Source organism: Tetrapisispora phaffii, chromosome 11, assembly GCF_000236905.1.
Source record: "Tetrapisispora phaffii CBS 4417 chromosome 11, complete genome".
In the NCBI taxonomy this organism is placed as follows: domain Eukaryota; kingdom Fungi; phylum Ascomycota; class Saccharomycetes; order Saccharomycetales; family Saccharomycetaceae; genus Tetrapisispora; species Tetrapisispora phaffii.
In genome coordinates, this window is record NC_016530.1 from 349592 (window position 1) to 376371 (window position 26780).

The following is a 26780-nucleotide window of genomic DNA, read 5'->3' on the forward strand; positions in this document are numbered from 1 at the left end:
GTTATTACTTCAATTATTGCGTATGTATGTGTATGTAAGTGAATGAGTTTGTTAATTAACTTCAAATTCTTAAATCTAGATCAGGTTTCTTTGAAGCCTTTCTCTTCAAAGCTTTTGTATTTGCTCTTTCGAATTCACTAGCTTCATGTAAATCTCTACCTTCGGCATCTAAGTCCTTTAATTTATAAAGTCTCACTAACCAATTTTCGGAAGTAAAGGCTTCTTCGAAATAATCTAATGGTAAGACGTCTCCTTCTTGTAAAGTTTGGCCACGTACTTTATCTTGACCGGTACCATGGCCCATAATGTCAGTGAAGCCTTGGAAACTCATCTTATACATCACACTTTCTCTCATAGCTTTAGAAGCTGTGGAATCGACACGATAATCATTATTGTCGTTGTAAAAGGAATGTTCACTAACTTCATCTGGCCAGATACCTTCTGCAATTCTAATCATCCATAAGAATTTATTCAAGTCATCACCTGAGAAACCTAATAAACCACCAAATACAACTAAAACATAATCAACGTCATGTTCTTTTAATAGCTTATACGATTTTTCCTCTGGAGATGCTAGAGCTTTACCAACGATAGCAATATGTGTGTTATTCCAAGTATTGTTATCTACTAGAGTAGTTCTATCAGCCATTCCACCAATTTGATAACCGTAGTCCCACCAGGCCGCAACTTTAGCGTCTTCGTCTGTGTTCATTCTTAGCCAATAGTAAGCTTCACGGAAGTCATCGATTAATGCAGGTTCACCAGATCTCGTTGTTGATGGTAACACAACGGATGGAGAAGAATAAGCATTTCTGGTAACCCAAGTACAATGTAAAACAAATAGGAAAAGATAGAAAATGAATGTACCAGAAACGATAAAATGAGTTGCAATAGTGCCCAACTTTAGTTGACCAGTAGTTTTGTCTCTAATTGAATCATCAGAGAAGTTTAGATAAATATCGAAAATCTTTGATAAAGCAACAGCGGCGCAAACACAAATAATTGGAGTTAAAGTCAACATTAATCTAATCATAACACCTGTGAAGTACGAACATAGAACGGCGTAAGCAATGACAAAGACATGTTCATCCTTTAGGTCTAAGAATAACAAAAAGACACCAGCTGGGAATAACCAGATTAGGAAATGAGTGTCAAAGAAGAAAGCTGGCCATGCGACAGGTTGATGTTCTGAAACAGAGGCAATGATTGGAATATGGATCTTTGCGTAATTTGTATCCCACAGAGAGTAAAATCTACCAGTCCATGGAGCGATGAAACCAAAATAGGTTAAAGTGAATAAACCGATAACACCAACAGATAAAATAATGATCATTGAGACGATCATTATTGCTCTAAATTTATTTGAAGAAACTTGAGATTTGACAAAATTACCAAAAGCTACAATTTGAATCAAACCAAAGACACCTAGAGCAGCCATATGATCATTTGATCTGATTGGGAGGAAACCAACGAATGGGATTTGCATAGACGCCAAAGTACCAATAGCATACCAAGTAGTGTATGCACTATATAGACGGTTATTGTAACGGCCCATGAGGATCAAAATGAAAATATGTAGTGGAATCAAATTAGTGATGAAAACGTAACCACCCCAAGCTGAGACCATGTAAAAGTAGAAAACTGCGGTGAGGGCAGAGTAAAGGATGGAACCAGTCTTGGCGGCTTTAATCCAGAACATGAAGGTGACCATTAACAACGTAATAGCAATAGCTTCATTATCGTATGCGCCAGCGACGGATCTGGAGATGTAACCAGGAACAATCGCCATGAATGCAGCAGCAAACAGACCTGCTCTGGAGTCCTTGATTTCTTTTGTGAATTCATAAGTGGCCCAAGCTGTGAAGCCCGCAAAACCAGGAGCAAACAAGACACAGATATTTCTGATGTCAATTGGTAGACCAATCTTTCTAAACAGATGCCATATGGCGGCACTTGTAGTCATCAAACCCGGGTACAAAGTACCACCTGTAACTCTTCCTAGTGGGTACCATGTTCTATCATCGAACCAATTCAAGAAATCTTTGAAATTGTTCTCTACCAAATATTTAGTGGCTCTGAAATTGAACCATGGATCGAATTCATGAATAATAGATTCGAATTTAATAACGGAGAAAAGTCTTGACGAAATCGCAGCACCAAATATCGTAATAAAGATAGTAATCATCAATATCGATTGGACCCATTGGATGACCCAATTGTCCTTGCTAAACTGTTTTTCAACCATTTGATCGTCTTTCTTATATTGTATTTTCGACTTCAATTCAATTAAAATAAATTAAGTTAAATTAAATTAAATTAAATTAAAACTCTTTGAAAAAACCAACTAAAAAGAGAGAAAAACCAAAGCAAAAAAAGTCAATCAGAACTACCAGTTTCGAAACAAAACAATATCAATTGGACTTATCTTACCCATCCATTCCTAGCACAAAACTACCTTACAATTAATCGTCACTCACTAATATGTTCTTATGTATTCTTATATATTTCATTGCCTTTAAAAGCTCAAAAACGAAAAATCGACAAAAAATATTGAGATCTGGTGTTACCCGGAACATCGCGTGACACGAAAAAGCATTTTTGAATTTTGGGTCTTTTTAAGACTCAAAACGGGGTTTTAAGTCTTAAGAGGTAAAGGTTACATCGTTTTTAAAGAGACATTAAAGGACTTTTTGTATATATTACTTATTAGTTCAGCGGTTGATTGTTGGATACTTGGAACTTTGAATAAGGATTGAGGTGGATTTGCGTGTCTAGTCTTGTTAATCCCAGGTTTCGTTTGGATTGGATTGGAAGAAGTTGGTCTTTGGCTGGATTTTATTCACTAGAAAAGTTCAACTCAATTTCTTTTCTATTTGGCCATCACTAGCGTTTAAGTATCCGTTACTGTAATTTTATTGATTTTACCTAGTTAAATTATATTGGGGACACGTTTGATGCATAGAGGTTTATTTCGGAGTTTTTTCACATATTGCTGATTTTTTTTGAAAACTGTTGTGACATAGACAATGAGCACACAGAATATTAACATCACTGGGTTGCCGGTGCATGGACAGGAAGATATTGAAAATGGTAAAGATATTGGAGATAATATCGGCAGGTTGCCAGAGATTACTTTCGAGAAGCATGATTTTAAGTCCAGTAAGAATCGGTATGCATCTGGGCAATCAGTGTTGTCGAATTTATCATTTAAATCTTCATTTGTACCTTCGAGAATCAATTCACAAGGTGCGTCACAATCTTTACAAACTAGTAATCCCAATGAGGATATAAACAGTTCCGGGCAGAATCGATTGGCCTATATGACTCAACAGATTCAGTCACCTGCCATGCATTCTATCAGAAAAAAAGGGTTCCAGATGTCGAATGACTCTAGTTCCTCTCTGGCACAGAATAATGCTACAAATAGCTCCGAAACATCTAGTAGGAACGAAATAGGCATGAAAGAGCCGTTCACAGATGATAATAGGATTGAGAATGTCGATTCATTGACACGCTCATCATTGACGGAAATTAAAGAGAAACCAGAGTCTCCAAGGAGAACGTGTAATGTGGAGGATGATGCAACCGAGGATAACGAACAATTACAGAAAGAGCTAACACAGATGGCTTTGAAAAATCTTTCTAATATAAAAGGTCTTAACATTTCAAATGCTTTTGCAGGGATTACTACTCAAGCTTCAAATTTGCACAATTCAAATACTGAAAATGAAGATGGGAAATTGTCATCGAGTCATAACATTCAATTGGATAATAATGGTATAAATAACACCAGTTCTGATTCAATGGTTCACTTACAATTCGGCAAAAAGAAAGTTTATTTGGATTCAACATCGCAATTAAAACACACGAATCCCTATGGAATGAATGTTGACCATAATACCGAACAAATCCCTCATACTCAAGTTGGCTTCTCCCCATACAAGTTTAATAGTATTCACACATCTCCCATTAATAAAAATAATCACAGCACAGATAATCTTACAAGTGATAACAGTTCCATCAATAAAATAGGAAATACAAATAATATCAACACCATGTCACTCCCCGTTCATACCGACAATAAATTAACAAACTCAATTAGCATAGACAACAGCATAAATAATAAAACTGATACATTTCATATGGCGGGGCAGTTGGAACCAGCAAGAGGAAAAAAATATGTAAAACAAATTAACAATCCTAAGAAACCACTTTATATACCAGCAGTGTTGAGAAATACATCAGAAACCAATATTACAAATGATGATGTTATCTGGTCAAGTGCAGTTCATTCTACGCCATATAAACATTTGTCTTATAATGGTGGCAGTCATAATGATGGACTTTCAACAAGAGGTAGTATACACTCCGCAAGTTCACATCTAATCGAGACTTATAAAAAGAGAATTACTTCTTTATTCTCTGTAAGTAGCAATGATAATTATTCTACAAATACTCAAAATGACTTGGATAGGAATATAAATATATCATTTGAAAAACCAGAACTACCAACAAAGGAGCATTGGATAGCAGATTCAAAAAGAAATTCTTGTAAGTATTGCCATAAATTATTCACATTTTGGGAAAGAAAACATCATTGCAGGAAATGTGGTGATATATTTTGCCAACAACATTTGACACATTGGTTATATTTAAATTCAGACGCTCAATATGTCATAGGAGGTGGTAGCGGTATGGGTACTCTTTCAAAAGTATGCGATGCCTGCGCTGAAGAATACGAAACGTTAATAAAGAGCAATGATTTATCAAAGTTAAAAATTCTCGAAAATGGGAACATCATTTCAAACATTGACAAAGATGGCGTAGAAAATAGCAACTCATCCAAAAATAGCCAAGTTAAGAGAAGTATCAACAAGTCTTTCAACTTGACCAATTCAGGTAATAATGCAATTGATATTAATAAAGATGATGAAGGAGATAAAGAAAAAGCGGATGATATTGTAAATAGTTTTGTTGGATCTGTCCCAGTGGATTGGAATTGGAGTAGTTTTTAAAGTTATGCATGAATTTGTGACTTTGCATTATAGTTTTATATTTTTTTATAAGAAGTTGAGGTGCCAATGTTTCAATAAATCAGTATACCTCACTTTATTTAACTTTAATAATTAATTGTAATAATAATATATGTTTTTATTAAATTTCAATGTTCTTTATATTATAATAAGCAAATTCGGCATATATATACTTTAGATAATCTAATAATAATAAATATTATTTACAACTATGATTCATTCATTCTGTTATTGTGGGTGAAAATATTAATTCATTCGTCTTTATCATGTCTCTTATCCCAAACGGCTTTTGCGATCTTTGATGAAATACCTCCATCTTTTAAGTCCAATTCTTCCATTTCCACTTCAGATGGAACGGAAGACGAATATAGTGGGCTTGGAAATGAAGATATTGTCGAAGAAGATCTTTGTCTGTGATCCGTAGAGAATAAAGGAATATTGGATAGTGAATTGTCGCTATTGATCAATGAAATAGCATCTGATTCATGTTGAAATTCAATATCAGTACTCCCAACACTAGTTGATTCAACTTCTTGACTTTTATTCTGTTTGGATTTCTTCTTTCTCAATAACCTTCTTCTTTTTAATTCTGAAGTTTTCATATCTTCTACTTCTTCATCAACATCTGATTTATGAGCTTTGCCATTCTCCTCATCATCAAGTTTCATAAACAATTCAGCACCTAATGTATTCATTATTTCGGTAATTCTTTCGGAAAGTTTAAGTCTTTCATTTTGCAAAAGTCTAAAGCTGGTTGGCGTAATCACAGAGTAATATAACGGCATTAATGATTTAAATGTGTCCATACCATAATCACCAACAATTAATGCAGAGTAAGTAATAGTGGCACATATTATATATGAAATTCCAAATGTTATAAATCTGTCGAATAATTTGCCCTTTAGATAATATGTCATTAAGAATGACCAAAATATGTACAATAATGGGGTAATACCCATACCAATCAATATCTTCCAAGTAGCGACAACATCCTTTGCTTGAACTTTTACTGTAGAATTAGCGAGAGCTTCTTTAGCTTTCTTTTCAGATATTCTCTTTGCCAAATAAAATACTGGCGAAAACATAATAATACCAGGTAAAGCCAATAGGAATGTCACTACTACACTGCTCAGCTTGGTGATAAATAAGAATATATTTCTCATCAAATCGAATTTTGCATCTTCTACCAAATGATCTGGTAAGTTAAAATGACTTAAATGCGCATTATATAGTTTGATATCACTTCTCAACTTCATAAATTCTGGATCATCCTTGTAAGTTTGGTAGTATTTAACAATTTTTCTGTTCATATCAATAATCATTGGCAAAGATAATTTTGTTGAAAGCTGAGCTGTGTATAATCTTCTCATTGCTTGGACAACCATTAATGTTTCAAAATCAGGGCATGTTACTGTGACAGCCTTCAAACCTTCAGTAATAGTGTCTAATAAATCTCTCACAGCTTCTCTGTTTGTTTCTGGATTATGATATTTTTCAACTAAAGACTTTGGGATTTCAATTGGATCACCAAATTCAACCACAGCTCTAGATCTAAATCTATGTGGAGAAAAATAATTCATACCACAAGGAACAATCTTCACATTGCAATCTGGATGTTTTTCAATACATCCTAAAGCCATAAGAGCTACACCAGCTTTTAATGGTAACAAATCAGTTCTGTCATGAGATCCACCTTCAGGAAAAATACCAATACAACCATTACGATACAAATGTTCAAAAACATGTTGATAAATTCTGGATTGATCCACTTTTGCTGCATATTTAAAGGAAGTACCTTTTGTCAATATTTGCTTTATCTCAGGTTTATTCATTTTAAATTCTTTTCTAACATATAGTACAGTGTCACTCTCGATGGATAGAATGTCAGTGTTACCCAATGATTTTGGTAAACCAATTAGTCCTCTTGCTTTCATATCTTTTAAAAAAGATGTACCATGCCCAATAATCTTCAATGAGTTTTCTGGATCCACTGTAATCTTACCCTTAGCCAATTTCAAATTATCTTGAGCTCTTTCAACACCGATGGACATGACACATCTTGCCATGAAGCCGACAATGACTCTCTTCAAAGACTTTGCGGCAATCAAAAAGGAGACTCTTTTATTGACAGCTTTATTCACCTGCCCAGCAAGTATAATTGGGTCCACGAATTGGTTCGCATGAGGGGCTGCAACGAATATCACAGGACCTTTTTTTGGCACTTTATAGGCTCCTCTAGATCTAATTTCTCTAAAAAAACAATCAAAGATTCTACTCAATAACCACAACATGAAATCGTACATCCAAAATCTGTAAATAGGAGGATCTTTGTAAATATCCTGGTCATCTTTTTTACCATCAGCAACATCGGTAGATGCCTTTAGATTGGAATTACCTTCAGTACCCATTGTGTACGCAAACGCTTTCAATAGCTTAATTAAATAGTCTATCAACTAAAATAAAAACACGTTACTAAAGAGTGTGAACTGATGGTTACTTAAATGGGTATCAGCAACCCTTTGATAACAATTACAGGTTTCGTTCTATAGGGAATGTATTATAGAATAATTTATGATGTTTATCAATTTTGAAATTTGGTGGAAAGCTTGGCACGTAATAAAACCTTTAGTTCTTGGAAAGTCATCTTAATTAAAGGACCTTGATACAAGGTTATGATGATCAATATGGTTAATCTTGGTAGTTGGCATTGTAATTGAATAAATGGTTACTCTTTTAGTTTTCAGATAAATGTTGTTTTGTTGATACAGCAGGTAGAAGTTTGCTGCATGGCTAGAAATTGACTGGGGAAGTCATCGGACTTAGGGAAAAGCTTACAAGAAGAGATAAAACGATAGAAACAGCTATGGATTATGTTGCCAATAAGAGTGATTTGTCTGTTATTGTTGCTAGAAGAAGGGAGAAGTTTTCAAAGGGCGCAAGAGATAGAATTTTGAACGATTCTCTCAACGATACGGCCCTGCTCAGTAGGTCATCTCAGAATGGAACAGCTGGTATCACTGCACTGCAAAGGGATCAATCGAAGAGAGTACAGTTTTTTAAATCACTAAAAGATGAATATGATCAAGATGCAATCAATGACCCAAAAGGATTCGAACTGAAACTGCGGAAATTAAGAGAAATTATTGTCAGTGTGTATGATGAAAACCGCAGGGACTCTCAATTCTTACAATTAGCAGAGGATGCATATATCCTTTCTTATAAGTTTATGGTTGAGCATCATAATAATAGTGCAAGTCTTGTAAGTATTTTAGAGTTCATGATTAACAATAATCTGAAGTGCTCTAAAAAGTTTCTCCCGACATATATTATCTACATAACGCATTCATTGAAAAATCTGGAGACTGCATTGCAGTTAAATTATAAATATTATTATGAAACAGATAGCTTACTTTACTATACATTGCTGAGAAGCTCACTGATTTACGTACAGAGCACTGAATCACCAAGTGAATGGTTCAAGATCTTAGCTGACATAAAAATAGCTATAGTTGGTGCGGACGAACTATCACAAGAAAACATCCTGTTCCAATACCTAATTAACTCCGAACACATGGAAGTTATGAAACTGAAGACACTGTCACATTTATCGAAGTGCTTTAACCAATTGCCATTAGCCTATGCCGTTGACCAACTTTTCTGCAATTTTATAGACAAATCTTATCTGATCAGGAAAGGATATAAGGTAGATACCACAAAGTCAGGAACAGTAATGATAATATTTAAGGATAGAAGCAACAACAAGCCATCAAGCTAGTGTCCCTCTTCATCGGTAGTTATCATGTAAACCGTCAGAGTGCTTCTTAAACAGGGCCTCCATCTCATGTCATCATCGACGAACACACCAAAACAGTCTGTAAGAACCGTCATATCATTAAATACATCAAATAAGTAACTGTTGTCAATCCTATAAAGTAGATAAAGTGAACATTTATATATATATCTGTTCAAATAGCTTTCAAAAGGGTAAGTACAGTGATTCTCGTTATAGGATTATTGTATGTGTTTAGCAAGTGCTTAGTTTGTGAAGTAATTTGAACTTCTCACAATAATTTAAAAAGCTACAAAATAATTTGAAGACAGTACTTAGTTGGCGATAGTTTCGTGAATACAGAAAATAGATTAGAGAAATTATACGTAGTTTTAGTTGATTACTTTCAATTTAATCTGGGTGTGTGTGTTTTATTAAAAGGTTGATATATTTTTGGTTATCTTAGGGAATATATGCCAATATGAATGTTACGAGGAACAACACCTTGGAATTTTTCAATACCGTTGAAAGTTTAGAGAATTTGGAGGACAAATTAGTTATGAATAATTTTGAGAACAAGGATATTTTGATGGAAAAGATATCTTCTACTCAGAAATCTATTTTACCCATTAGATTACTATTTAATGAATTTATACAAACGATGGCTCTTTTAAACGATGGTAAAGGTCATAAGACTGAAAATAATAACGAAGAGGCTCTAGCTAAATTTTATTTGGTCAGAGACAAGTTGGTTAGACTAAGTGAATGTCTACAAAATTTATCTTCTGATATGAGCAACTTAAAACCTTTGTTTGATTTAATTTCTGAATATTCTCTTAAAAATAACAGTAAGCAATTTGATCCATTAGAGACTCTAAAACAAATTGATAATGATGTTTTCAACAGTCAAGCTGCTTTAGCTACAAATGCAGCTGATTCACAAAATAATGGGAAGACTAAAGCTAAAAACTCAACCTCGACAGCTGCCACACCAAACAGTAGCGTTAATACTCCAATTACAAACCTTGGCAGTCAAACCATACTTTCTAATACAAATGCGTCTGTGCCAGCTCTAGCAACAACTCCTACAACAGTTACAAAAGGTGCTTCTGTGGCGAGTGCATCATCAAAATCTGTTACAGCAAATCTAAGCTCAGTTAATGTACCAGCTGCGACAACAAAGAAGCCAAGAAAGCCAAGACAAACAAAGAAGTCGACGGCTACTAGCAAGAAACTACAATCGAACTCAGCAGCTTCTCCAATGAATCCTCCAACGCCATCAAATATAACGGCTAATAAAAGAGCCAATAAAGCAAGTGCGCAAACTGCACAATCTACAGGCAATATGCTGGGCATGAACGGTTCTCAACAAAATGTGGCCGGTAATATGAATAATAACAACAATAATAACATGGTACAAAGAAACAATAGCATATCAATGAACTCGCAAGATTTCATGGCAATGCAATATAAGAACGGCAATGGTAATGGCAATGCACCAATGAACAACCAAATGATGAACAACCAAATGATAAATAATCAAATGATAAATAATCAAATGCTGAACCAACAACAAATGAAAATGAATAATATGGGAAACATGAATATGGGCAACATGGGAAATATGGGCAATATGAACAACATAAACAACATGAATGGCATGAGCAACATGAACAATATGAATGGCATGAATAATGTGAATAACATGGGAAACATGGCCAATATGAACAATATGAACAACATGGCCAATATGAACAACATGAACAACATGAATAACATGAATCACATGGGAAACATGAACAACATGAAGATGAATATGAACTCTATAACACCAGCCAATATTCTAAGCATGAACGTTCCTCAAGATGTAAATGCCATAAATACAAATAATAAAACTACTGCCAACAAGACGAATAAAGCAAGCAAATCTAATAAACCTGCGAAGACTAACCAAACACAAGGCCAATCGCAGAGCAGAAACCAACCACAAGCACAACAGACGGGCTCACAAAGTATAGGAAACTTGGATATGAATGAGTTTGATCTATTAGATTTAAATAACCTCGATTTCGGAGGTAATATAGATTTTGGAAATAGCATGGATTTCGCATGAAATATTTAGATATGTTAAGTTAAGTAAGTTAATCGACTCAAATAAATTAGTGATGTATTATGTAAAAAACAAATAAAAGTAACATTAAAACATGATTATGATACTAATCTTCTTAAAGTTGATCAATTTAACGTCTCTGTTTGTCCCTGTCTAGGTTTCTGTCTTTGTCTCTTTTGATATCTTTCATTACCCAGTATCAAATTCTGCGATGTTTTCGCCCAACAACTTTTTGATCTTTCAATGAACAATTATTACTCATTTTGATAATGTTTCCAGAATAGAAAATGTATTTATCTTAAACGATTTGGTATACAATGCCAATTACAATAGTTATAAGAATGCTATACTTCAGCTATATTTATAATTTTGTACATGTCTTTAGTAGTCTTTGTTTGAGAGTTTTATAGGTCTTGAAAAGGGGAAGCAAAGACAAAACACTTTAACACATTTTAAAATCGTGCGATGTCTGAATTATTAAGACAAACTTTTGCTAATGCAAAGAAGGAAAACCGTAATGCTTTAGTCACTTTTATGACTGCCGGTTATCCTACTATCGAGGACACTGTTCCTATTTTAAAAGGTTTCCAAGACGGTGGTGTAGATGTTATTGAATTGGGTTTACCGTTTTCTGACCCTATTGCTGATGGTCCAACTATTCAAGTTGCAAACACTGTTGCTTTAGAAAATGGTGTAACTATGATAAAAGCTTTGGAATTATTAAGACAAGCTAGAAGTGAAGGTATCACTGTTCCAATTATTTTGATGGGTTACTACAATCCAATCTTGAATTATGGCGAGGAACAATTCATCAAAGATGCTGCTGAAGCTGGTGCCAATGGGTTTATCATTGTTGATTTACCACCTGAAGAAGCTTTAAAAGTTAGAAATTACGTTAGAGAGAATGGTGTCAGTTTAGTGCCTCTAATTGCACCATCTACTACTGATGAAAGATTAGGTTTATTATCCCACATAGCTGATTCTTTTGTTTACGTTGTCTCAAGAATGGGTACTACTGGTGCTCAAACTTCAATTTCAAGTGATCTAGATCAATTGGTCTCTCGTGTTAGAAAATATACCAAAGATATTCCATTAGCTGTCGGTTTTGGTGTTTCGACCAGAGAACATTTCGAAACTGTCGGTGCATCTTCTGACGGTGTTGTTATTGGTTCTAAGATTGTTTCCCTATGTAGTGAAGCTGCTCAAGATAAACGATATGAAACTGCTAAGACTTATGTAGAAGGTATCTTAAATGGTAAAAAACATCATATTCTATCCGTCGAAGAATTCAACGAACAACATAAACAATCGTTAATTGATGCAAAGAATTCTTCGAAAGTTGATAATGAGTTCTCTGAAGAACATAAATTTCCAACTAGATTTGGCGATTTCGGTGGTCAATACGTCCCAGAAGCTTTGCATTCATGTTTAAGAGAGTTAGAAAGAGGCTTTGAAGATGCTGTAGCTGATCCAACTTTCTGGGAAGAATTTAGATCATTATATTCGTACATTGGCCGTCCTTCATCTCTACATAAAGCCGAAAGATTATCCGAACATTGTGGTGGTGCTACCATTTGGTTAAAGAGAGAAGATCTAAACCACACCGGTTCCCATAAGATCAATAATGCTTTAGCTCAAGTTTTGATGGCTAAAAGATTAGGAAAGAGCAATGTTATTGCCGAAACAGGTGCCGGTCAACATGGTGTTGCTACTGCCACTGCTTGCGCTAAGTTTGGTTTGAAATGTACCGTTTTTATGGGTGCTGAGGATTGTCGTCGTCAAGCATTAAACGTCTTTAGAATGAAAATTCTAGGTGCTGACGTTGTCCCAGTCACTAACGGTACTCAAACTTTAAGAGATGCTACATCCGAAGCTTTCCGTACTTGGGTAACCAATTTAAAGTCTACTTATTACGTCGTTGGTTCCGCTATTGGCCCTCATCCATATCCAACCCTTGTACGAACCTTTCAAAGTGTCATTGGTAATGAAACCAAAGAACAATTTGCTAAATTGAACAACGGAAAATTACCAGATGCTATTGTTGCATGTGTCGGTGGTGGTTCTAACTCTACAGGTATGTTCTCTCCATTTGAACATGATATTTCCGTTAGATTAATTGGTGTTGAAGCCGGTGGTGATGGTATCGATTCTGACTATCATTCCGCAACACTAACTGTTGGCAGACCAGGTGTTTTCCATGGTGTCAAAACTTATGTTTTACAAGATAACGATGGCCAAGTCCATGATACACACTCTGTTTCAGCTGGTTTAGATTACCCAGGTGTTGGTCCAGAATTAGCATTCTGGAAGGCTTCTGGTCGTGCCGAATTCATGGCTGCTACTGACGCACAAGCTTTAGAAGGTTTCAAGTTATTATCTCAACTAGAAGGTATCATCCCTGCTTTAGAATCTTCTCATGCCGTTTATGGAGCTATCCAGATTGCCAAGAAAATGACTCCAGAACAACATTTAATTATCAATGTTTCTGGTAGAGGTGACAAAGATGTTCAAAGTGTTGCCGAAGTTTTACCTAAACTAGGTCCACAGATTGGTTGGGATTTAAGATTTGAAGAAAAATAAACTACCGTAATGAAATATTAGAGTTGATGAGTTTAAAAAGAGGTACAATTAATCTTCCAATCGAGCATATAGATTTATATTCCCAACTTCTTCTATAATTATGTAATAACTATAAACTAAATTATTAAAAACATGATTAACATTACTATCTTTAATCTAACTTACATCATTTATCGTTAAATTAAGGTGAATGCAACAATGGGGCCGAGATGAACTTTAAAAGGTTAGAAACTGCAATACCAAAAAAACATATATCTGATAAAGTCATTTTAATTCTATAAGTTTGTAATAACATATATATTATATATTTGCTATTGAAGTGTATCAAGGATACCAATACAATCCTTTTGTAAGATGAAATTGATAGCAAATATAATTTTCCAGGTTCAATTAATCGCAATATTCTTTAGTTCTTTTGTATATGCAAAAGAAAACAAAGATGAGGAATTATACCAGATTTATACCAATTCGTCATTATTATGGGCTCCTTATAGATCAAATTGTTATTTTGGCTTGAGACCACGTTACATAAATGACTCTCCGTTAATCATGGGTATCATGTGGTTCGATAGCTCAAACCAAAACGGTTTAGCTCAAATGAGACATTTTGTTAACTTGGAAGATAAACTGAAAAGATATTCATGGGAAGTTTATGATCCAAGATATGGTGGAAAAGAGAATATTATAGATGAAGCTAATAACTTGAATATTACATACAGTTTTGTGAAAACCAATGATGGTCAAAATTGGTCAGTTAGAGTAAACGGTCAAGCTTTGAACCCTAAGAAAAAAACATCCGGGTCTATTGTGGTATATTTAAGTCAAAATGGTGAAGACAAGACATCAAATATTATAAAAATTGATGGTCCTGATCCTAACAACCTACATTTTGTTGGGTTATCAAAAGAGTTAGGTGACTATCATATATCTGTCACTGACAATTATGGTAAATATTTTAAGGCTGTTAAAAGGACTCCCTTTGAAACTGCACCGGATGCTGATAGTTCTCAAACAAGTCATTTAGCTATGGTTGTCCCTGATAAGCAAATCTGGAAAGCTCGCGATATCTTCCAAACTTTAATAACGGAATCTATAAATCAAATTACAAGCTCTACTTCGACTGATATCCATCCATCTTTAATTCCAAGTATATTCACGTTAAGAAATATATTTAATTTTAATGGTGGCAATTTCCATTATATTCAAAAATCATTTGATATGAAGAAAGACTTTGAATTTGATATCATTTACAATCATGAAAAATCACTTGAAAAAATAAACTCAGAGAACGATGTCACTCAATTAATTCAAAGTGCTATTAACAAAATTAATATAAAGTTCAACAAAAAATTCAAGTTCGATTATAAGTTCGAAGATAAGAAGTCGTTTGCATTAGAAACTTTATCTAATTTATTAGGTGGTATTGGATATTTCCACGGTACCCAATATGTTGATCGTATTACTGAATTAAATGAAGATACCTTTGAAAAAGTTGATTTGAAGAATTTTGCTGAGGAAGCTCCTCTAGAATTGTTTTCAACTGTGCCAAGTCGTGGATTTTTTCCTCGTGGGTTTTATTGGGACGAAGGTTTTAATTTACTACAAGTTATGGAATATGATTTTGGTTTAGCTTTTGAATTACTGTCAAGTTGGATTAACATTATAGAAGAGGAGACTGGTTGGGTTCCCAGAGAAGTCATCTTGGGAGATGAAGCAAGAAGTAAAGTTCCTGACGAATTCATCGTTCAGACACCACGTATTGCTAACCCCCCAACATTATTTGTCACTTTGAGCGAAATGTTGATTAAAGCATATGAGATTCACGAGTCTTCCAAGTCTAATTCTAATTTTGGTGTCGCAGGAGAGGAAAATAATTTACTGGAAGAAAATTATGAAATTCTTGCAGCACGTATTAAATCATTATATCCAAAATTAGTTAAGCATTACGATTGGTTTAGAAGTAGTCAAAAAGTGTTAACAGATGATTACGAAGAAATTTTTGATGATGAAGGCATCCTTGATAATATCCATCTAGACGAGTTGTATAGATGGTCTGGTAGAACAAGAAAACATTGTTTACCAAGTGGTTTAGATGACTATCCAAGAGCACAACCGCCTGACTTGTCCGAATTGAACGTTGATACTTTAGCCTGGGTTGGCATAATGACCAAATCTCTAAAAAAAATAGCAAGCATCCTTGAACTAAAAGATGAAGCTAAATATGAAAAGATTGAGAGGAATATAATTGAAAATCTTGACACAGTACATTGGAGCGAAGAGAACAACTGCTATTGTGATGTAAGCATAGACGAATTTGATGAAGGGCGTGTCCATGTTTGTCACAAAGGTTATATATCATTGTTACCATTTGCATTAAAATTGATTCCTGAGAATTCCGATAAACTAGAAAAAATTGTTTCGTTAATGGAAGACAAAGAAGAACTTTATAGTGAATTTGGTTTACGCTCCCTTTCAAAACAAGACCAATATTACCGTACGGAGGAAGACTACTGGAGAGGGAAAATTTGGATGCCAATGAATTACATAAACTTGGATGCATTGAGACATTATTTCCCAGATAGAATTACAGAGAACAAGAAGAATTCAAAGGATTCTATCAATAAATTATATCATAATTTGAAGAACAATCTGATTAATAATATTTTTAAAGTTTGGAAAAAGCAAGGTTTTGTTTATGAAAACTACGATCCAGAAACTGGAGCTGGTAGCGGAGCTGAACAATTTACTGGTTGGACTGCATTGATTGTTAATATAATGGGCCATTTTTAAGTATCATTGAAAGATAGAGTACCGTAAATATTTTTACACGAACTACTTTATCTAATGAGCCAAGACACGAAACTTTAGATTAATCCATAGTTAATTATAATAAAGTTACAACAAAATATAAATCTTACAATCCTAGAAAACCAGAAATTTTTTTGTAAAACATAATTATTAACACTTGTTCAAGTTTTATAACAGTGCTTGTCCTGGCTACTCCGAAAATTATTTGCTATCTCTACCTCTAAGCAATTGACAATTCGTTTTCAATGGCTTGTTTCAAAGTATTTCTTTGAATTCTGGTTTAACCTATTAGTGTATATTGTTCTATTGTCGGGATCGACTCAGCTTCCTTGAGATTGCCGACACCATTATTACTCAAAAACTTGACATTAATGTCATGAGTTGATGTCGCATCCACCAATATCGCAACTGCCCCACATACACATACATGTCCTTGACCTCTCATAGGGCCAGCAGCTGAGCAATTGAAGATTAGAACCAGAAACCAGAAACACAAACCTGTGGAGAGCACTCTAAGGGTGTTCACCAGCGCTGCGACGTCCTGTCCTGCCCAAAAAGGAAATCACTGGTTCTATTTCGAACTGGTATTTTCCTTCTTTCGGACATCAAAGTTCTCGAAAAGGAAAAAAAAGAAATACAAAAATTCATTTTGCTGCGTCGTTATTGAGAAACTTAAAGACATTTACAATTGGAAATACAAAGTGCCGCAGAAAATGAACAGATCTGTTTCAAGGTCTCGAGAAAATGCTGGTAAGCATAAGCCGTACTGTACGTTTTAAATTGCGCTTGGCTTTTCCTGTTTAGGTAAGATATATCTTAGGCGGCTAAGCTTGAGACGCTGAAAACATAACATCGAATTGCTAAGCATCTTGTCAATTCGCAAACAGCAAGTAAACATCGTTCTTCAGGCTATCGACTAGCTCAATGCTTACTGGAAAGTTAATGGTTGACGTCCATACATGTTAAGGTGCTGAGTACCTTCCTGGCTTACCATAATTGTGCTTTTGTTTACTTTTCAATATATTCCTGGCTTTGAATTATGTTCAAATCGCTAATAAATCTAGGACCCTTTGTTAGCATTCAACTACATTGGAGAAACCCTTAAGGTTAAGATGGCTCAACGTTCTATTACATAATATTTTAACTTAGTCGACCGTAAGAAAGACTGTTTCTAAGCCAAGTATGAAGAATGTTTCAACCAAGTAACCCAGTTTAATTATCAAACGTTGTGAATGAATAATGAAATGTTTAAGAAAGTTTCAAAATAAAATCGAAGTATTTAAATGAGCAACCGTTTGGAATATTATCTGTTTAAGTTTCGATATCTTTTTCATGCTCAATGTTATAATATATAAGTAATAACATCAAGAAAAATAATTACCTGCAACACAAACTAACATTCTATTGAATAATTATAATACAAAAAGTTAATATATTACCATTTTACAAATTCAAATAAGTCATTCTCTATAAATTAATTCAATTTTATCCAAACTACTACTTTCCTTTATATTTTACAAGTACAACAATAATAATTCATTCACTTTAAACTAAAGACATTCATTAATACAAAATGTACACACAGTCATTCATTCAATATATTATAACTTCTATTTTAATAGCTTCATTCGCTTCTGCTTTCCCTGTCTTAGATAAAAGACTTATCTTAACAAGGGTTCACACTGCTTCCACTACCAACACTGTTACTGATTTCTATTCTACAACTACTGAAGTTGTCGTCGCTCCAACTGTCAAATATATAATCAGCGGTGACTCTACTTCTACAACTACTTTATTTCCATCCAATGCTGCCTCAACTGCTGCTCCCGTTACCATCACTACATTTATTCAAAAAGACGTCAATGCTGAAACTACTTCTTCTGCCACTTCTGCTGCTCAAAGTACCGTCTCTGCTTTAAATCAAGATAATTTTGCTGCCCAATCTTCTTCGAAAGCTACCACTACTTTATCTCCAGCTTCTACTGCCATTACTCAAGCAGAAGAAACTACTTCCACATCCATTGCTGTTGCCGCCACTTCATCTTCCTCAAGTTCTTCATCCTCTAGTTTGGTTGGTGCTCCACAAGCTATTGTATACTCTCCATACAACGATGATGGTAGTTGTAAGGATGCTGACACTGTTAAAACTGATTTGAATTTCATTGCTTCTAAAGGTATTTTCCAAATCCGTGTTTATGCTACCGATTGCAATTCTTTAGAAACTGTTGAGCCAGTCTGTAAAGATTTAGGTATTAAGATTAACCAAGGCTTATGGATATCAAGTGCTGGTGTTGATTCTATTGATGATAGCTTAAGTTCTTTAATTGCGTATGGTCAATCAAATAATTGGGACGTTATTGAATACATCACTATTGGTAACGAAGCTGTTAATTCCGGTTACTGTTCAGTCTCTGATTTAATTGCTAAAATTGCATCTGTCAAATCTCAGTTACAAGCTGCTGGTTACTCTGGTCAAGTTACCACTTCTGAACCACCGGTCACTTTCATTAATAGCCCTGAGTTATGTACTTCATCTGACATCGATTTTGTCGGTATTAACCCTCACTCCTACTTTGATGCTAATTCTAATGCTGCTTCTGCTGGTTCCTTTGTCAAAGGTCAATATGATTTAACTGTCGCTGCTTGTGGTTCTAAAAATGTTGTCATTACTGAAACCGGTTTCCCATCTGCTGGTAATCAAAATGGTGGTAACATTCCAAGCAAAGCTAATCAACTTATTGCTGTTCAATCCATTTTAGATGAGATGAACAAACAAGTCACCATTCTATCTACTTACAACGACTTCTGGAAGGACCCAGGTTCTTACGGTATTGAACAATACTTTGGTATTAGTGATCTTTTAGTCGATGCTTAAGCTCATACGACACAAATCACAAGTTTTGTTTCAAAACTTCCAAAGTAAACATACTTTTTGCATTTAACACAAGTCATTCACTACATTTAACGAACAATTTACACATTTAAACATTTTCATATGGAACTATGATATATCACAATTAATTCTATAGTCTCCTAAGGGTGCATTATATTTCCTAATATTACATACATTTAGTCTTATGTAATTACGTAATTTAATTTACTTAATAACGATTTTTTAATTATTTATGACATTACTTTTATGCAGTGCATGTAAATTATAATTAAATATATGACTAAAAGGTATAGAATTGCTTGGCTGCCAAATAAGTTGAATTTTAAGAGTTAATTTTTGAACGTCTCAAATAATAATGACTATCGTCAGTTATCTCACATTTAACAAACTCTCCACTAAAATAAGCGGTTTTAGCTCAGTTGGGAGAGCGCCAGACTGAAGAATACTTCGGTCAAGTTATCTGGAGGTCCTGTGTTCGATCCACAGAAATCGCATTTGTTTTTTATCCTTCCCGACAACAGCTACTGTAACTTTTTTTCTTTATACTGGTTATAGTTACATGTAATATTAATATATTGAATTACTCTTTTACAAAATGACTATTCTCATTATTACAACCTCACCTGTAAGTAATATCAACACAATTGATTTATTTCTAGTCCTTCATTATTTTTTACCAAAATTGATTTATTAAAATTAAATTAAACAAAATTTATATATAGATATAAAACGTAATATAACATTAAAAATCAAAGAATTTAGGCTAAAGTGGTTAAGATATCGGAGTCACCAGCGTCTAAGATGGAAACAACACCGACTCTGAATAATTTACCGACAGCAGTACCTAATTCGTTGTTGCCACCTTGGAAGTAGTAAACTCTGGTCTTAGATAACATAGCGTAATATTCTAATTCAGATTTTCTTAAAACTGGGGTGTTGGAAGCAATGATAATCAACTTAGACTTACCTTGTCTTAGAGACTTGATGGTGGACTTGTAACCTAAGGTGTACTTACCAGATTTAACAACTAAAGTTAACTTTTGGTTAATGGATTCTTGGGACTTAACTGGGGCCTAAATTAATGATATCCAAATATGTTGTCATTTTTTTCGATATTTTATTATAAAATAGAAAACAAAAACAATTCATGGGTGATATTTGTTAGTAAATTATGTTAAACATAACAGGCTTTTAAAAAAACCTTTATCTTTCATGATATTCACATCAATCATAGACAATGACAAAAGCTCGACTGGTACTTCTCATTTGATATCTTACATACACATATGTAAGTATCTTCTCAGCCTGTGTTACAGTTTTGCATTAGACTAAGATTTCAGTAATAATCATTATTCAAAAATGTTATACTGACCATCTCTGCGTATTTCGATAATTAGTATATATATAAACACTCCGGTCTAAACTGGTCCTTTAAGAAACAAATCAAAAAACCCAAATTTTAAGTAAAATTCCTTGTAAAATGTAGACTAATCAATCTCATTACATTTATATACGATTACGAACACATATGTATATATACAAATAATTTTTCACAATACAAGAAGTTACCATTAGAATACAATATATTTCACAGATTGAATATTATAGATTTCAGCCATTTGCTTGCTTGCAGTTTGAGCTCATTGAGAAGTTTCATGAAAAATTTGAGACGTGAATAATGACACCAAGTTGAGTGACTGTAATTAGACATCCGTACATTTCATACAAATAATGGAAACGGATATACATCGGTGCACCACCGGTAATTTGTTTTTTTTTCAATTTTGCTGAAGGAGAGATGCAGAAGCGACATGGAAAAATAATTTGTGACTATTTTTGTTTGTTCCGAGATGTCTTTTTTTGCTGCGATTTTCTCCCATTTTTTTCAAAAATACTGAAAAGTAATGCCATCAGTTGTTAGTTTGAAAAAATTCAAGAGATGACACCGACGCAAATAAATTTTATGTTTACTGCGCAGGCAAGTAGTGGAGGCCCTTCGTGGAAAATCAGGCAGGGGTCGGTACTGTGGGTGGGGGCCATCGATTCTTCACAGAGAGCGCTTTTTGTTTTGCCAGTAAGTTTCGTTGGCCATCCCGGTAAGTTTAGGCAGACTGGCCGTGTTCTAGAAGGGCGATGGCCTTGTAATATGTAGACGTCTTCCCTAACTGGACTATAATATTTTTTTTCACTCTTTCAGTTGTGGTATACTAACAATTTTACAATAATACACTTCTGTTAATACTATGTGCTTAGTATTGAACACTATTGTTCAATATAATGAATTATGTGTGAACTGTACTAATTTATTTCAATTTGTATCACACTTAATTCATTACCAATTCTTATAACATATTATTAAAATCTGATAGATACATATTTGATATATATATTGTCATATATTTATATTGTATGATTGGAACCTTGTTTATTTTTTTAGCTTCATTTTGAACGTTTAACAAATCACCAAGCAATAAACTCGAAACGTATGTTTAAGATTAATGATAAAGAGCTGTTTGAATTGGAGTACTGGATATTTTAGAATGAAAACAATATGTGGACATTGAGAACACAACAATTTGGTTTTAACGCAAGCAAGCATATCAGGTGGACTGTGATGTATGCACTTAACGATGTAAGCATCCCGTGCATATGCAAGTATGCCTTCTGGTGATTATATGTGAATTGTGATTAGTAGTGAAATTTCATAAGATGTTGAAAATAACATCATGTTCTTTGAATTGATAAGTGATACGACAATAAGTTTTGGAGAGCTAATACACATTTTAATTATCCAGTATTTTTGATTGAGCAGGACAAAACAGTATTTATGACTAATGAATTTTGAACTTTTTTTACTAACAATTCAGTTTAACTATTTTAATGATAATTTAAATACATCCTGGTCTGGAGAGCTATTAAAATTATAAGGTAGAAACATATTTATTTATAGAATGAAGGTTGAAATCGATTCTTTTTCCGGTGCTAAAATCTACCCAGGTAGAGGTACTTTATTTGTCAGAGGTGACTCCAAGATTTTCAGATTCCAAAACTCTAAATCTTCATCCTTATTCAAGCAAAGAAAGAATCCAAGAAGAATCGCTTGGACTGTCTTATACAGAAAATCTCACAAGAAAGGTATCACTGAAGAAGTTTCCAAGAAGAGATCTAGAAAGTCTGTTAAGACCCAAAGAGCTATTGTTGGTGCTTCCTTAGATTTCATTAAGGAAAGAAGATCCATCAAGCCAGAAATCAGAAAGGCCAAGAGAGATGAAAAAATCAAGGCTGACAAGGAAAAGAAGAAGGCTGACAAGGCTGCCAGAAAGGCTGAAAAAGCTAAATTAGCTGGTGCCTCCGGTTCCAAGGTTTCCAAACAACAAGCCAAGGGTGCTTTCCAAAAGGTTGCTGCTACCTCCCGTTAAGAGGCCATAATTTGAATTAAAATATTAACAAGATACTTGTTTAATCATTTAGCTTTTTTTATGTAATCTTTATCCAATACAGTACTTTAATAAAATTATCACCATATTAACTCTTATGATTATGTTTCCATTTAGATTAGAGCTTGATAAAGTTCCAAAATCTATACTCTGGTGTATAAACTGTATTTAAATCAACCATCCATCAACTGCATTATTATTATCGAATGCATTACTGCTCATTGCGGATATCTTCTTATAAGAGTCTGCTTCTTTGACTCAGGGTGAATTACCCGGCACCACAGTACTGAGAACAATCGCTATAGCATAAACGATGATATAAAAGGTTCAAAGAAACTTAACCGATGAGGATTCCCATCGTTGTTTAGGCATTCCTATAGACAAGGTGAGGTCGAAAAGAGTAATTGCTATACCGTCGAAAAATTATACTTGTCCAGAGGGTATATTTATGTGTATTTCGGCGTTACGTTTTCCAATTTATCTATCCAATTGAAGATTTTTACAGGAGATTAGGGGAAAAATGTCACTATTTAGCACTAAACCATTCATATTCCAGAGACACTTTATCAGTACTTTAACCAGAGCATTGAAACGTAATGGAAATTTTAATGGGTATAATAATTATATGAAAAAATTTCAAGGAAGTTTCCTTAAGAATTCAACTAGGTTCAGTTCAACTAAAACAACTGAAAACGCTGCTAAACAAGAAAAAGGTTTAAAAGCTTTGATGCAGAAATATGGTTACTCTGCATTATTTGTTTATTTAAGTATATCCGTCATTGATTTACCACTCTCTTTTTTGTTAGTCCATTCTGTTGGTGAAGTGAAAATAAAGCTATATATTAATAGAGCAAAGCAGCTATTTGGTCACGGTAATCCAAACCAAGAAGAGTATTTGAAAGAGCTGGAAGAGAGCATTGTAAAAAGAGAAGAGGATGTCAGGTCAGGCAAACATGATGAAAAAAGCTACTGGGAAAGAGTCAAACAAAGCACACTGTTGACCGAATTCATCATTGCATATGGTATCCACAAACTATTAATCGTAGTAAGGGTACCGCTTACTGCAGCTTTGACACCAATGACAGTCAGAGTATTAAACAAGCATGGAATAAAACTAGGATCAAATTCCAAAGATTTCTTCAAATCTATCTCAGAAAATACCAAAGTAGGACATAAGAGTTCAGATCCTAAAGCTCAAGATTTCGTAAAGAACGGTGCTGCAGTCCCAAGACAAAAACAAACAGCGGGACGCAAGTGGTTCAATGGTCTTATGTAATTAGCAACCCATCTAATAGTCACTGTACATATCCATTAACTAACCTCTATATATATTTATTATTTATACATCTCATACATATCAATTTCTAGTATAGACAACTAGTCTACTTAGAACGGATATAGGGTTAGGGCTAAAAGCCCGCCCAATTCAGGGTTAATACATCAATTTCCCCCGCAAACCAATTCTTCGCCTGAGCGGAAAAACCTAATGCGGTCGATGTCCATGGCGAACCCTACGAAGGAAGGGCCCCACTCACGAGAACCACAGCAGATGATGACATAAAATGACAAGCACAAGAGACTGAGTGGTCTACCCTGAGTGTCGGTTGAATGCAGCCCTTCAGTATGCATGTTCTATAATCGTAGTGTTTGCTTTTTTGCGAGGCCGGTTGTTTGCTGAAGTAGAGAGTGTTTTGCTCGAAAGCCATGAGCAGCTTTGGCAGGTTTCCCCACAAAAACGGTCCGCTGTTGCGAACCCTGGGTCGTCCAAGAGTCTGCTGCTGACAACACACAAGGAAGCCAGACATCTTGCTTAACCGTCTATGAGCATACTAAGCATATGGACGATCGTCCATATGCTTAGTATGTCCCGCTCCATGATGGCTGTTACTGTCTAAGTGACACCAATCAGGGAATGGTTGCGCACCTGTGGGACACTACCTTTCGATGGCAATGCCCGCTCTGTCACACTCAAGAGTCATATTTTTTCATTAACTTTCTACATGCAAGACAAGCCTGCTTCGACTCGTCTTGCTGAACGTATTCATAACCTTGCTTCCTATCCCTGAGCCAAACGTATACGACTGGTTCTTCTTGACGTGTTCGAGACCTTCGAGACGTTGAAACTTTGTCATTTCTTTTCTTTTACGTTCCCCGGTCACTGCGCATCTTTCTCCGTAGTCCGTCCCTCATTGCTCGGAAGCGGAAAATTCTACAAACGACAACATTGAAAAAAGAAAAAATATATTTGGAAGACTATAACATCTTGAAAAATTGTTTCCAAGACTATTCGAATTAATGGTAACCTTCAGCTTCAAAAAGCAGTCTAAGCCAACCAGTACATATATAAGTGGACTGGTAACTTTAACAGAGCTGTTGATATAATTATTTTGGATTTCATAGCTCTTACAGTTGCTCGAAGAGAGAAGAAATTCGATATAAGAAATTTTTAGGAATTATTAAAGTCATTTTCTCAACAGACATGTCTATTCCTGGTAACCAAGTGAGGTTTACGATAACGGGTTCTAATTCTAGTGTCCCGGTTCCCATGGAGCTCCAGCCACAACTAGCTCCTGAAATGGCTGCATCTTTAAATGCGGAGAAGGCTGCCAGCACAAATGCAAACACTATTGAGAAACGAAGCTCAAATGGTAATACAAGTGCAACAAATGAAAAACCAAGACCACATGTATGTGGCACTTGTGGGAGGGCTTTCCATAGACTGGAACATCAAACGAGACATATGAGAACACACACAGGGGAGAAACCTCATGCTTGCGATTTCCAAGGTTGTACGAAAAGATTTAGTAGAAGTGATGAACTGACGAGACACAAGAGAATCCATACAAATCCATTCCCAAAGGGTAAGAGAGGTAGAAAGAAGAAGGTTCTTACCGCAGAAGAAATAGAACTGCAGGAAAAGAAAGAACAAGAAAAAATATTAAATAAGTCGAAAAATCCAAGAGGTAGAAAGAGTAAGAAGATGTTGGAAATGGAAAAACAACAAAAAGAACAAACTAATCATAACAACAATACTATGCTACCGCAAGAGTCATCGAACAAAGTTGACTTATCTTCTCCAATAAATAATACAAATCATGTCGTTTCAAATGTTAGATCCAGATTCAATGCTTTATCTTCCCTACAGATGATGACACCTTTAGGATCCGATTCCTCTTCGGTATCTATAAATAAGCAGCCAAATACAAGTTATATGGACACGCCAGATAACGTGAGACCTATAATATTACCAAGACCAAAATCTCTAACAAATATGAATCAAACCACATCTTTGGCGAGGCCAAACTCTTTGGTTAATTTCCAGAATTTTAGAAATCGTAGTGGTACGGATTTATATGGGTTACAACCTCAACCGTTGACTTCAGCAAGAATAAAAAGACCGAATTCCGTTTTGACATTAAGTGATCTTGTTACACAATCAAAAGATCCACATAGCATAGTAAACTCGGATACAGAAGATGGAAATAGTGATGATGATTTAAGAGAACCAGGCTCTCAAGATAATACATTCTATAATGAAGATAACAATAATCAAATAAGGAAAAAATCAAAACCTTCAACTCCAACTAAGATACTGAGCAGGAATGGTAGTAACACAAATTTATCAGCTATGAAACTATCAAGTACACATTTGAATCAAATGGAACATGGATCCTTTATAAACAATAACTTAATGACCCCATCAATTAACAATCAATTTTCAAATAGTTCTAGCAACAGTAACATATTCTCAAATTCTATGTCTACTACACCAAATCAGCAATCATTTACTGATAGTCTAAGTTCTAAATTATTTGAGATTCAAAGACAGTCAATGGTACAATCGTACCAAACAAATGACCCTCCCTTAAGACCAATAACTTCATCAAGCAATATGCAAACACCAGTACAAGATATCAATAGTTCACCTTCATTCTCACGAGAATCTAGAAGTGAAGTGAATCTTACTGAAGAAAATAGACTTCATAATACTCTACCGCCTTTAAGGAGTTTACAACTTCAGTTTCCTACTGATTAAGTTAATTATTTTTATTATTTTAATAACAAAATAAAGGTATTTTAGTTATTTTAATATTATTCACAAATAGGTGTAACATTATTCCGGTGATTACTTATATAGATTTTTTTGATA

General features: G+C 34.6%; 12 protein-coding genes and 1 non-coding gene across 13 annotated transcripts; 10 read left to right on the forward strand and 3 right to left on the reverse strand.

Moving 5' to 3' along the window:
• Window positions 1-61: 61 nt before the first annotated feature.
• Window positions 62-2245, reverse strand: STT3 (dolichyl-diphosphooligosaccharide--protein glycosyltransferase subunit STT3; the record flags this gene model as incomplete). Its single annotated transcript, XM_003687685.1, has 1 exon — window positions 62-2245. The coding sequence occupies one exon, from the start codon at window positions 2243-2245 to the stop codon at window positions 62-64; it is 2184 nt and encodes a 727-aa protein (XP_003687733.1).
• A 781-nt stretch (window positions 2246-3026) lies between these two features.
• Window positions 3027-5015, forward strand: PIB2 (Pib2p; the record flags this gene model as incomplete). Its single annotated transcript, XM_003687686.1, has 1 exon — window positions 3027-5015. One exon carries the CDS (start codon window positions 3027-3029, stop codon window positions 5013-5015), a length of 1989 nt encoding a protein of 662 aa, XP_003687734.1.
• A 269-nt stretch (window positions 5016-5284) lies between these two features.
• SCT1 (bifunctional glycerol-3-phosphate/glycerone-phosphate O-acyltransferase SCT1) lies at window positions 5285-7441 on the reverse strand (the record flags this gene model as incomplete). The annotated part of the gene is made up of 1 exon (XM_003687687.1): window positions 5285-7441. The coding sequence occupies one exon, from the start codon at window positions 7439-7441 to the stop codon at window positions 5285-5287; it is 2157 nt and encodes a 718-aa protein (XP_003687735.1).
• A 455-nt stretch (window positions 7442-7896) lies between these two features.
• On the forward strand, window positions 7897-8808 carry TPHA0K01690 (uncharacterized protein; the record flags this gene model as incomplete). Its single annotated transcript, XM_003687688.1, has 1 exon — window positions 7897-8808. The coding sequence occupies one exon, from the start codon at window positions 7897-7899 to the stop codon at window positions 8806-8808; it is 912 nt and encodes a 303-aa protein (XP_003687736.1).
• Window positions 8809-9283: 475 nt separating this feature from the next.
• PGD1 (Pgd1p) lies at window positions 9284-10915 on the forward strand (the record flags this gene model as incomplete). The annotated part of the gene is made up of 1 exon (XM_003687689.1): window positions 9284-10915. The coding sequence occupies one exon, from the start codon at window positions 9284-9286 to the stop codon at window positions 10913-10915; it is 1632 nt and encodes a 543-aa protein (XP_003687737.1).
• Window positions 10916-11377: 462 nt separating this feature from the next.
• Window positions 11378-13492, forward strand: TRP5 (tryptophan synthase TRP5; the record flags this gene model as incomplete). The annotated part of the gene is made up of 1 exon (XM_003687690.1): window positions 11378-13492. The coding sequence occupies one exon, from the start codon at window positions 11378-11380 to the stop codon at window positions 13490-13492; it is 2115 nt and encodes a 704-aa protein (XP_003687738.1).
• Window positions 13493-13846: 354 nt separating this feature from the next.
• CWH41 (mannosyl-oligosaccharide glucosidase) lies at window positions 13847-16282 on the forward strand (the record flags this gene model as incomplete). The annotated part of the gene is made up of 1 exon (XM_003687691.1): window positions 13847-16282. One exon carries the CDS (start codon window positions 13847-13849, stop codon window positions 16280-16282), a length of 2436 nt encoding a protein of 811 aa, XP_003687739.1.
• Window positions 16283-17873: 1591 nt separating this feature from the next.
• SCW11 (putative glucan endo-1,3-beta-D-glucosidase) lies at window positions 17874-19175 on the forward strand (the record flags this gene model as incomplete). The annotated part of the gene is made up of 1 exon (XM_003687692.1): window positions 17874-19175. The coding sequence occupies one exon, from the start codon at window positions 17874-17876 to the stop codon at window positions 19173-19175; it is 1302 nt and encodes a 433-aa protein (XP_003687740.1).
• Window positions 19176-19597: 422 nt separating this feature from the next.
• TPHA0Ktrna2F lies at window positions 19598-19687 on the forward strand. The gene is given in 2 exon segments: window positions 19598-19635; window positions 19651-19687. It is a non-coding gene; the product is annotated as a tRNA-Phe (tRNA).
• A 264-nt stretch (window positions 19688-19951) lies between these two features.
• On the reverse strand, window positions 19952-20568 carry RPL30 (60S ribosomal protein eL30; the record flags this gene model as incomplete). The annotated part of the gene is made up of 2 exons (XM_003687693.1): window positions 19952-20266; window positions 20566-20568. The coding sequence occupies 2 exons, from the start codon at window positions 20566-20568 to the stop codon at window positions 19952-19954; spliced, it is 318 nt and encodes a 105-aa protein (XP_003687741.1).
• A 1576-nt stretch (window positions 20569-22144) lies between these two features.
• RPL24A (60S ribosomal protein eL24) lies at window positions 22145-22612 on the forward strand (the record flags this gene model as incomplete). Its single annotated transcript, XM_003687694.1, has 1 exon — window positions 22145-22612. One exon carries the CDS (start codon window positions 22145-22147, stop codon window positions 22610-22612), a length of 468 nt encoding a protein of 155 aa, XP_003687742.1.
• Window positions 22613-23150: 538 nt separating this feature from the next.
• Window positions 23151-23906, forward strand: NAT2 (Nat2p; the record flags this gene model as incomplete). Its single annotated transcript, XM_003687695.1, has 1 exon — window positions 23151-23906. The coding sequence occupies one exon, from the start codon at window positions 23151-23153 to the stop codon at window positions 23904-23906; it is 756 nt and encodes a 251-aa protein (XP_003687743.1).
• A 1203-nt stretch (window positions 23907-25109) lies between these two features.
• On the forward strand, window positions 25110-26666 carry MIG1 (transcription factor MIG1; the record flags this gene model as incomplete). The annotated part of the gene is made up of 1 exon (XM_003687696.1): window positions 25110-26666. The coding sequence occupies one exon, from the start codon at window positions 25110-25112 to the stop codon at window positions 26664-26666; it is 1557 nt and encodes a 518-aa protein (XP_003687744.1).
• Between the last annotated feature and the right edge of the window lie 114 nt (window positions 26667-26780).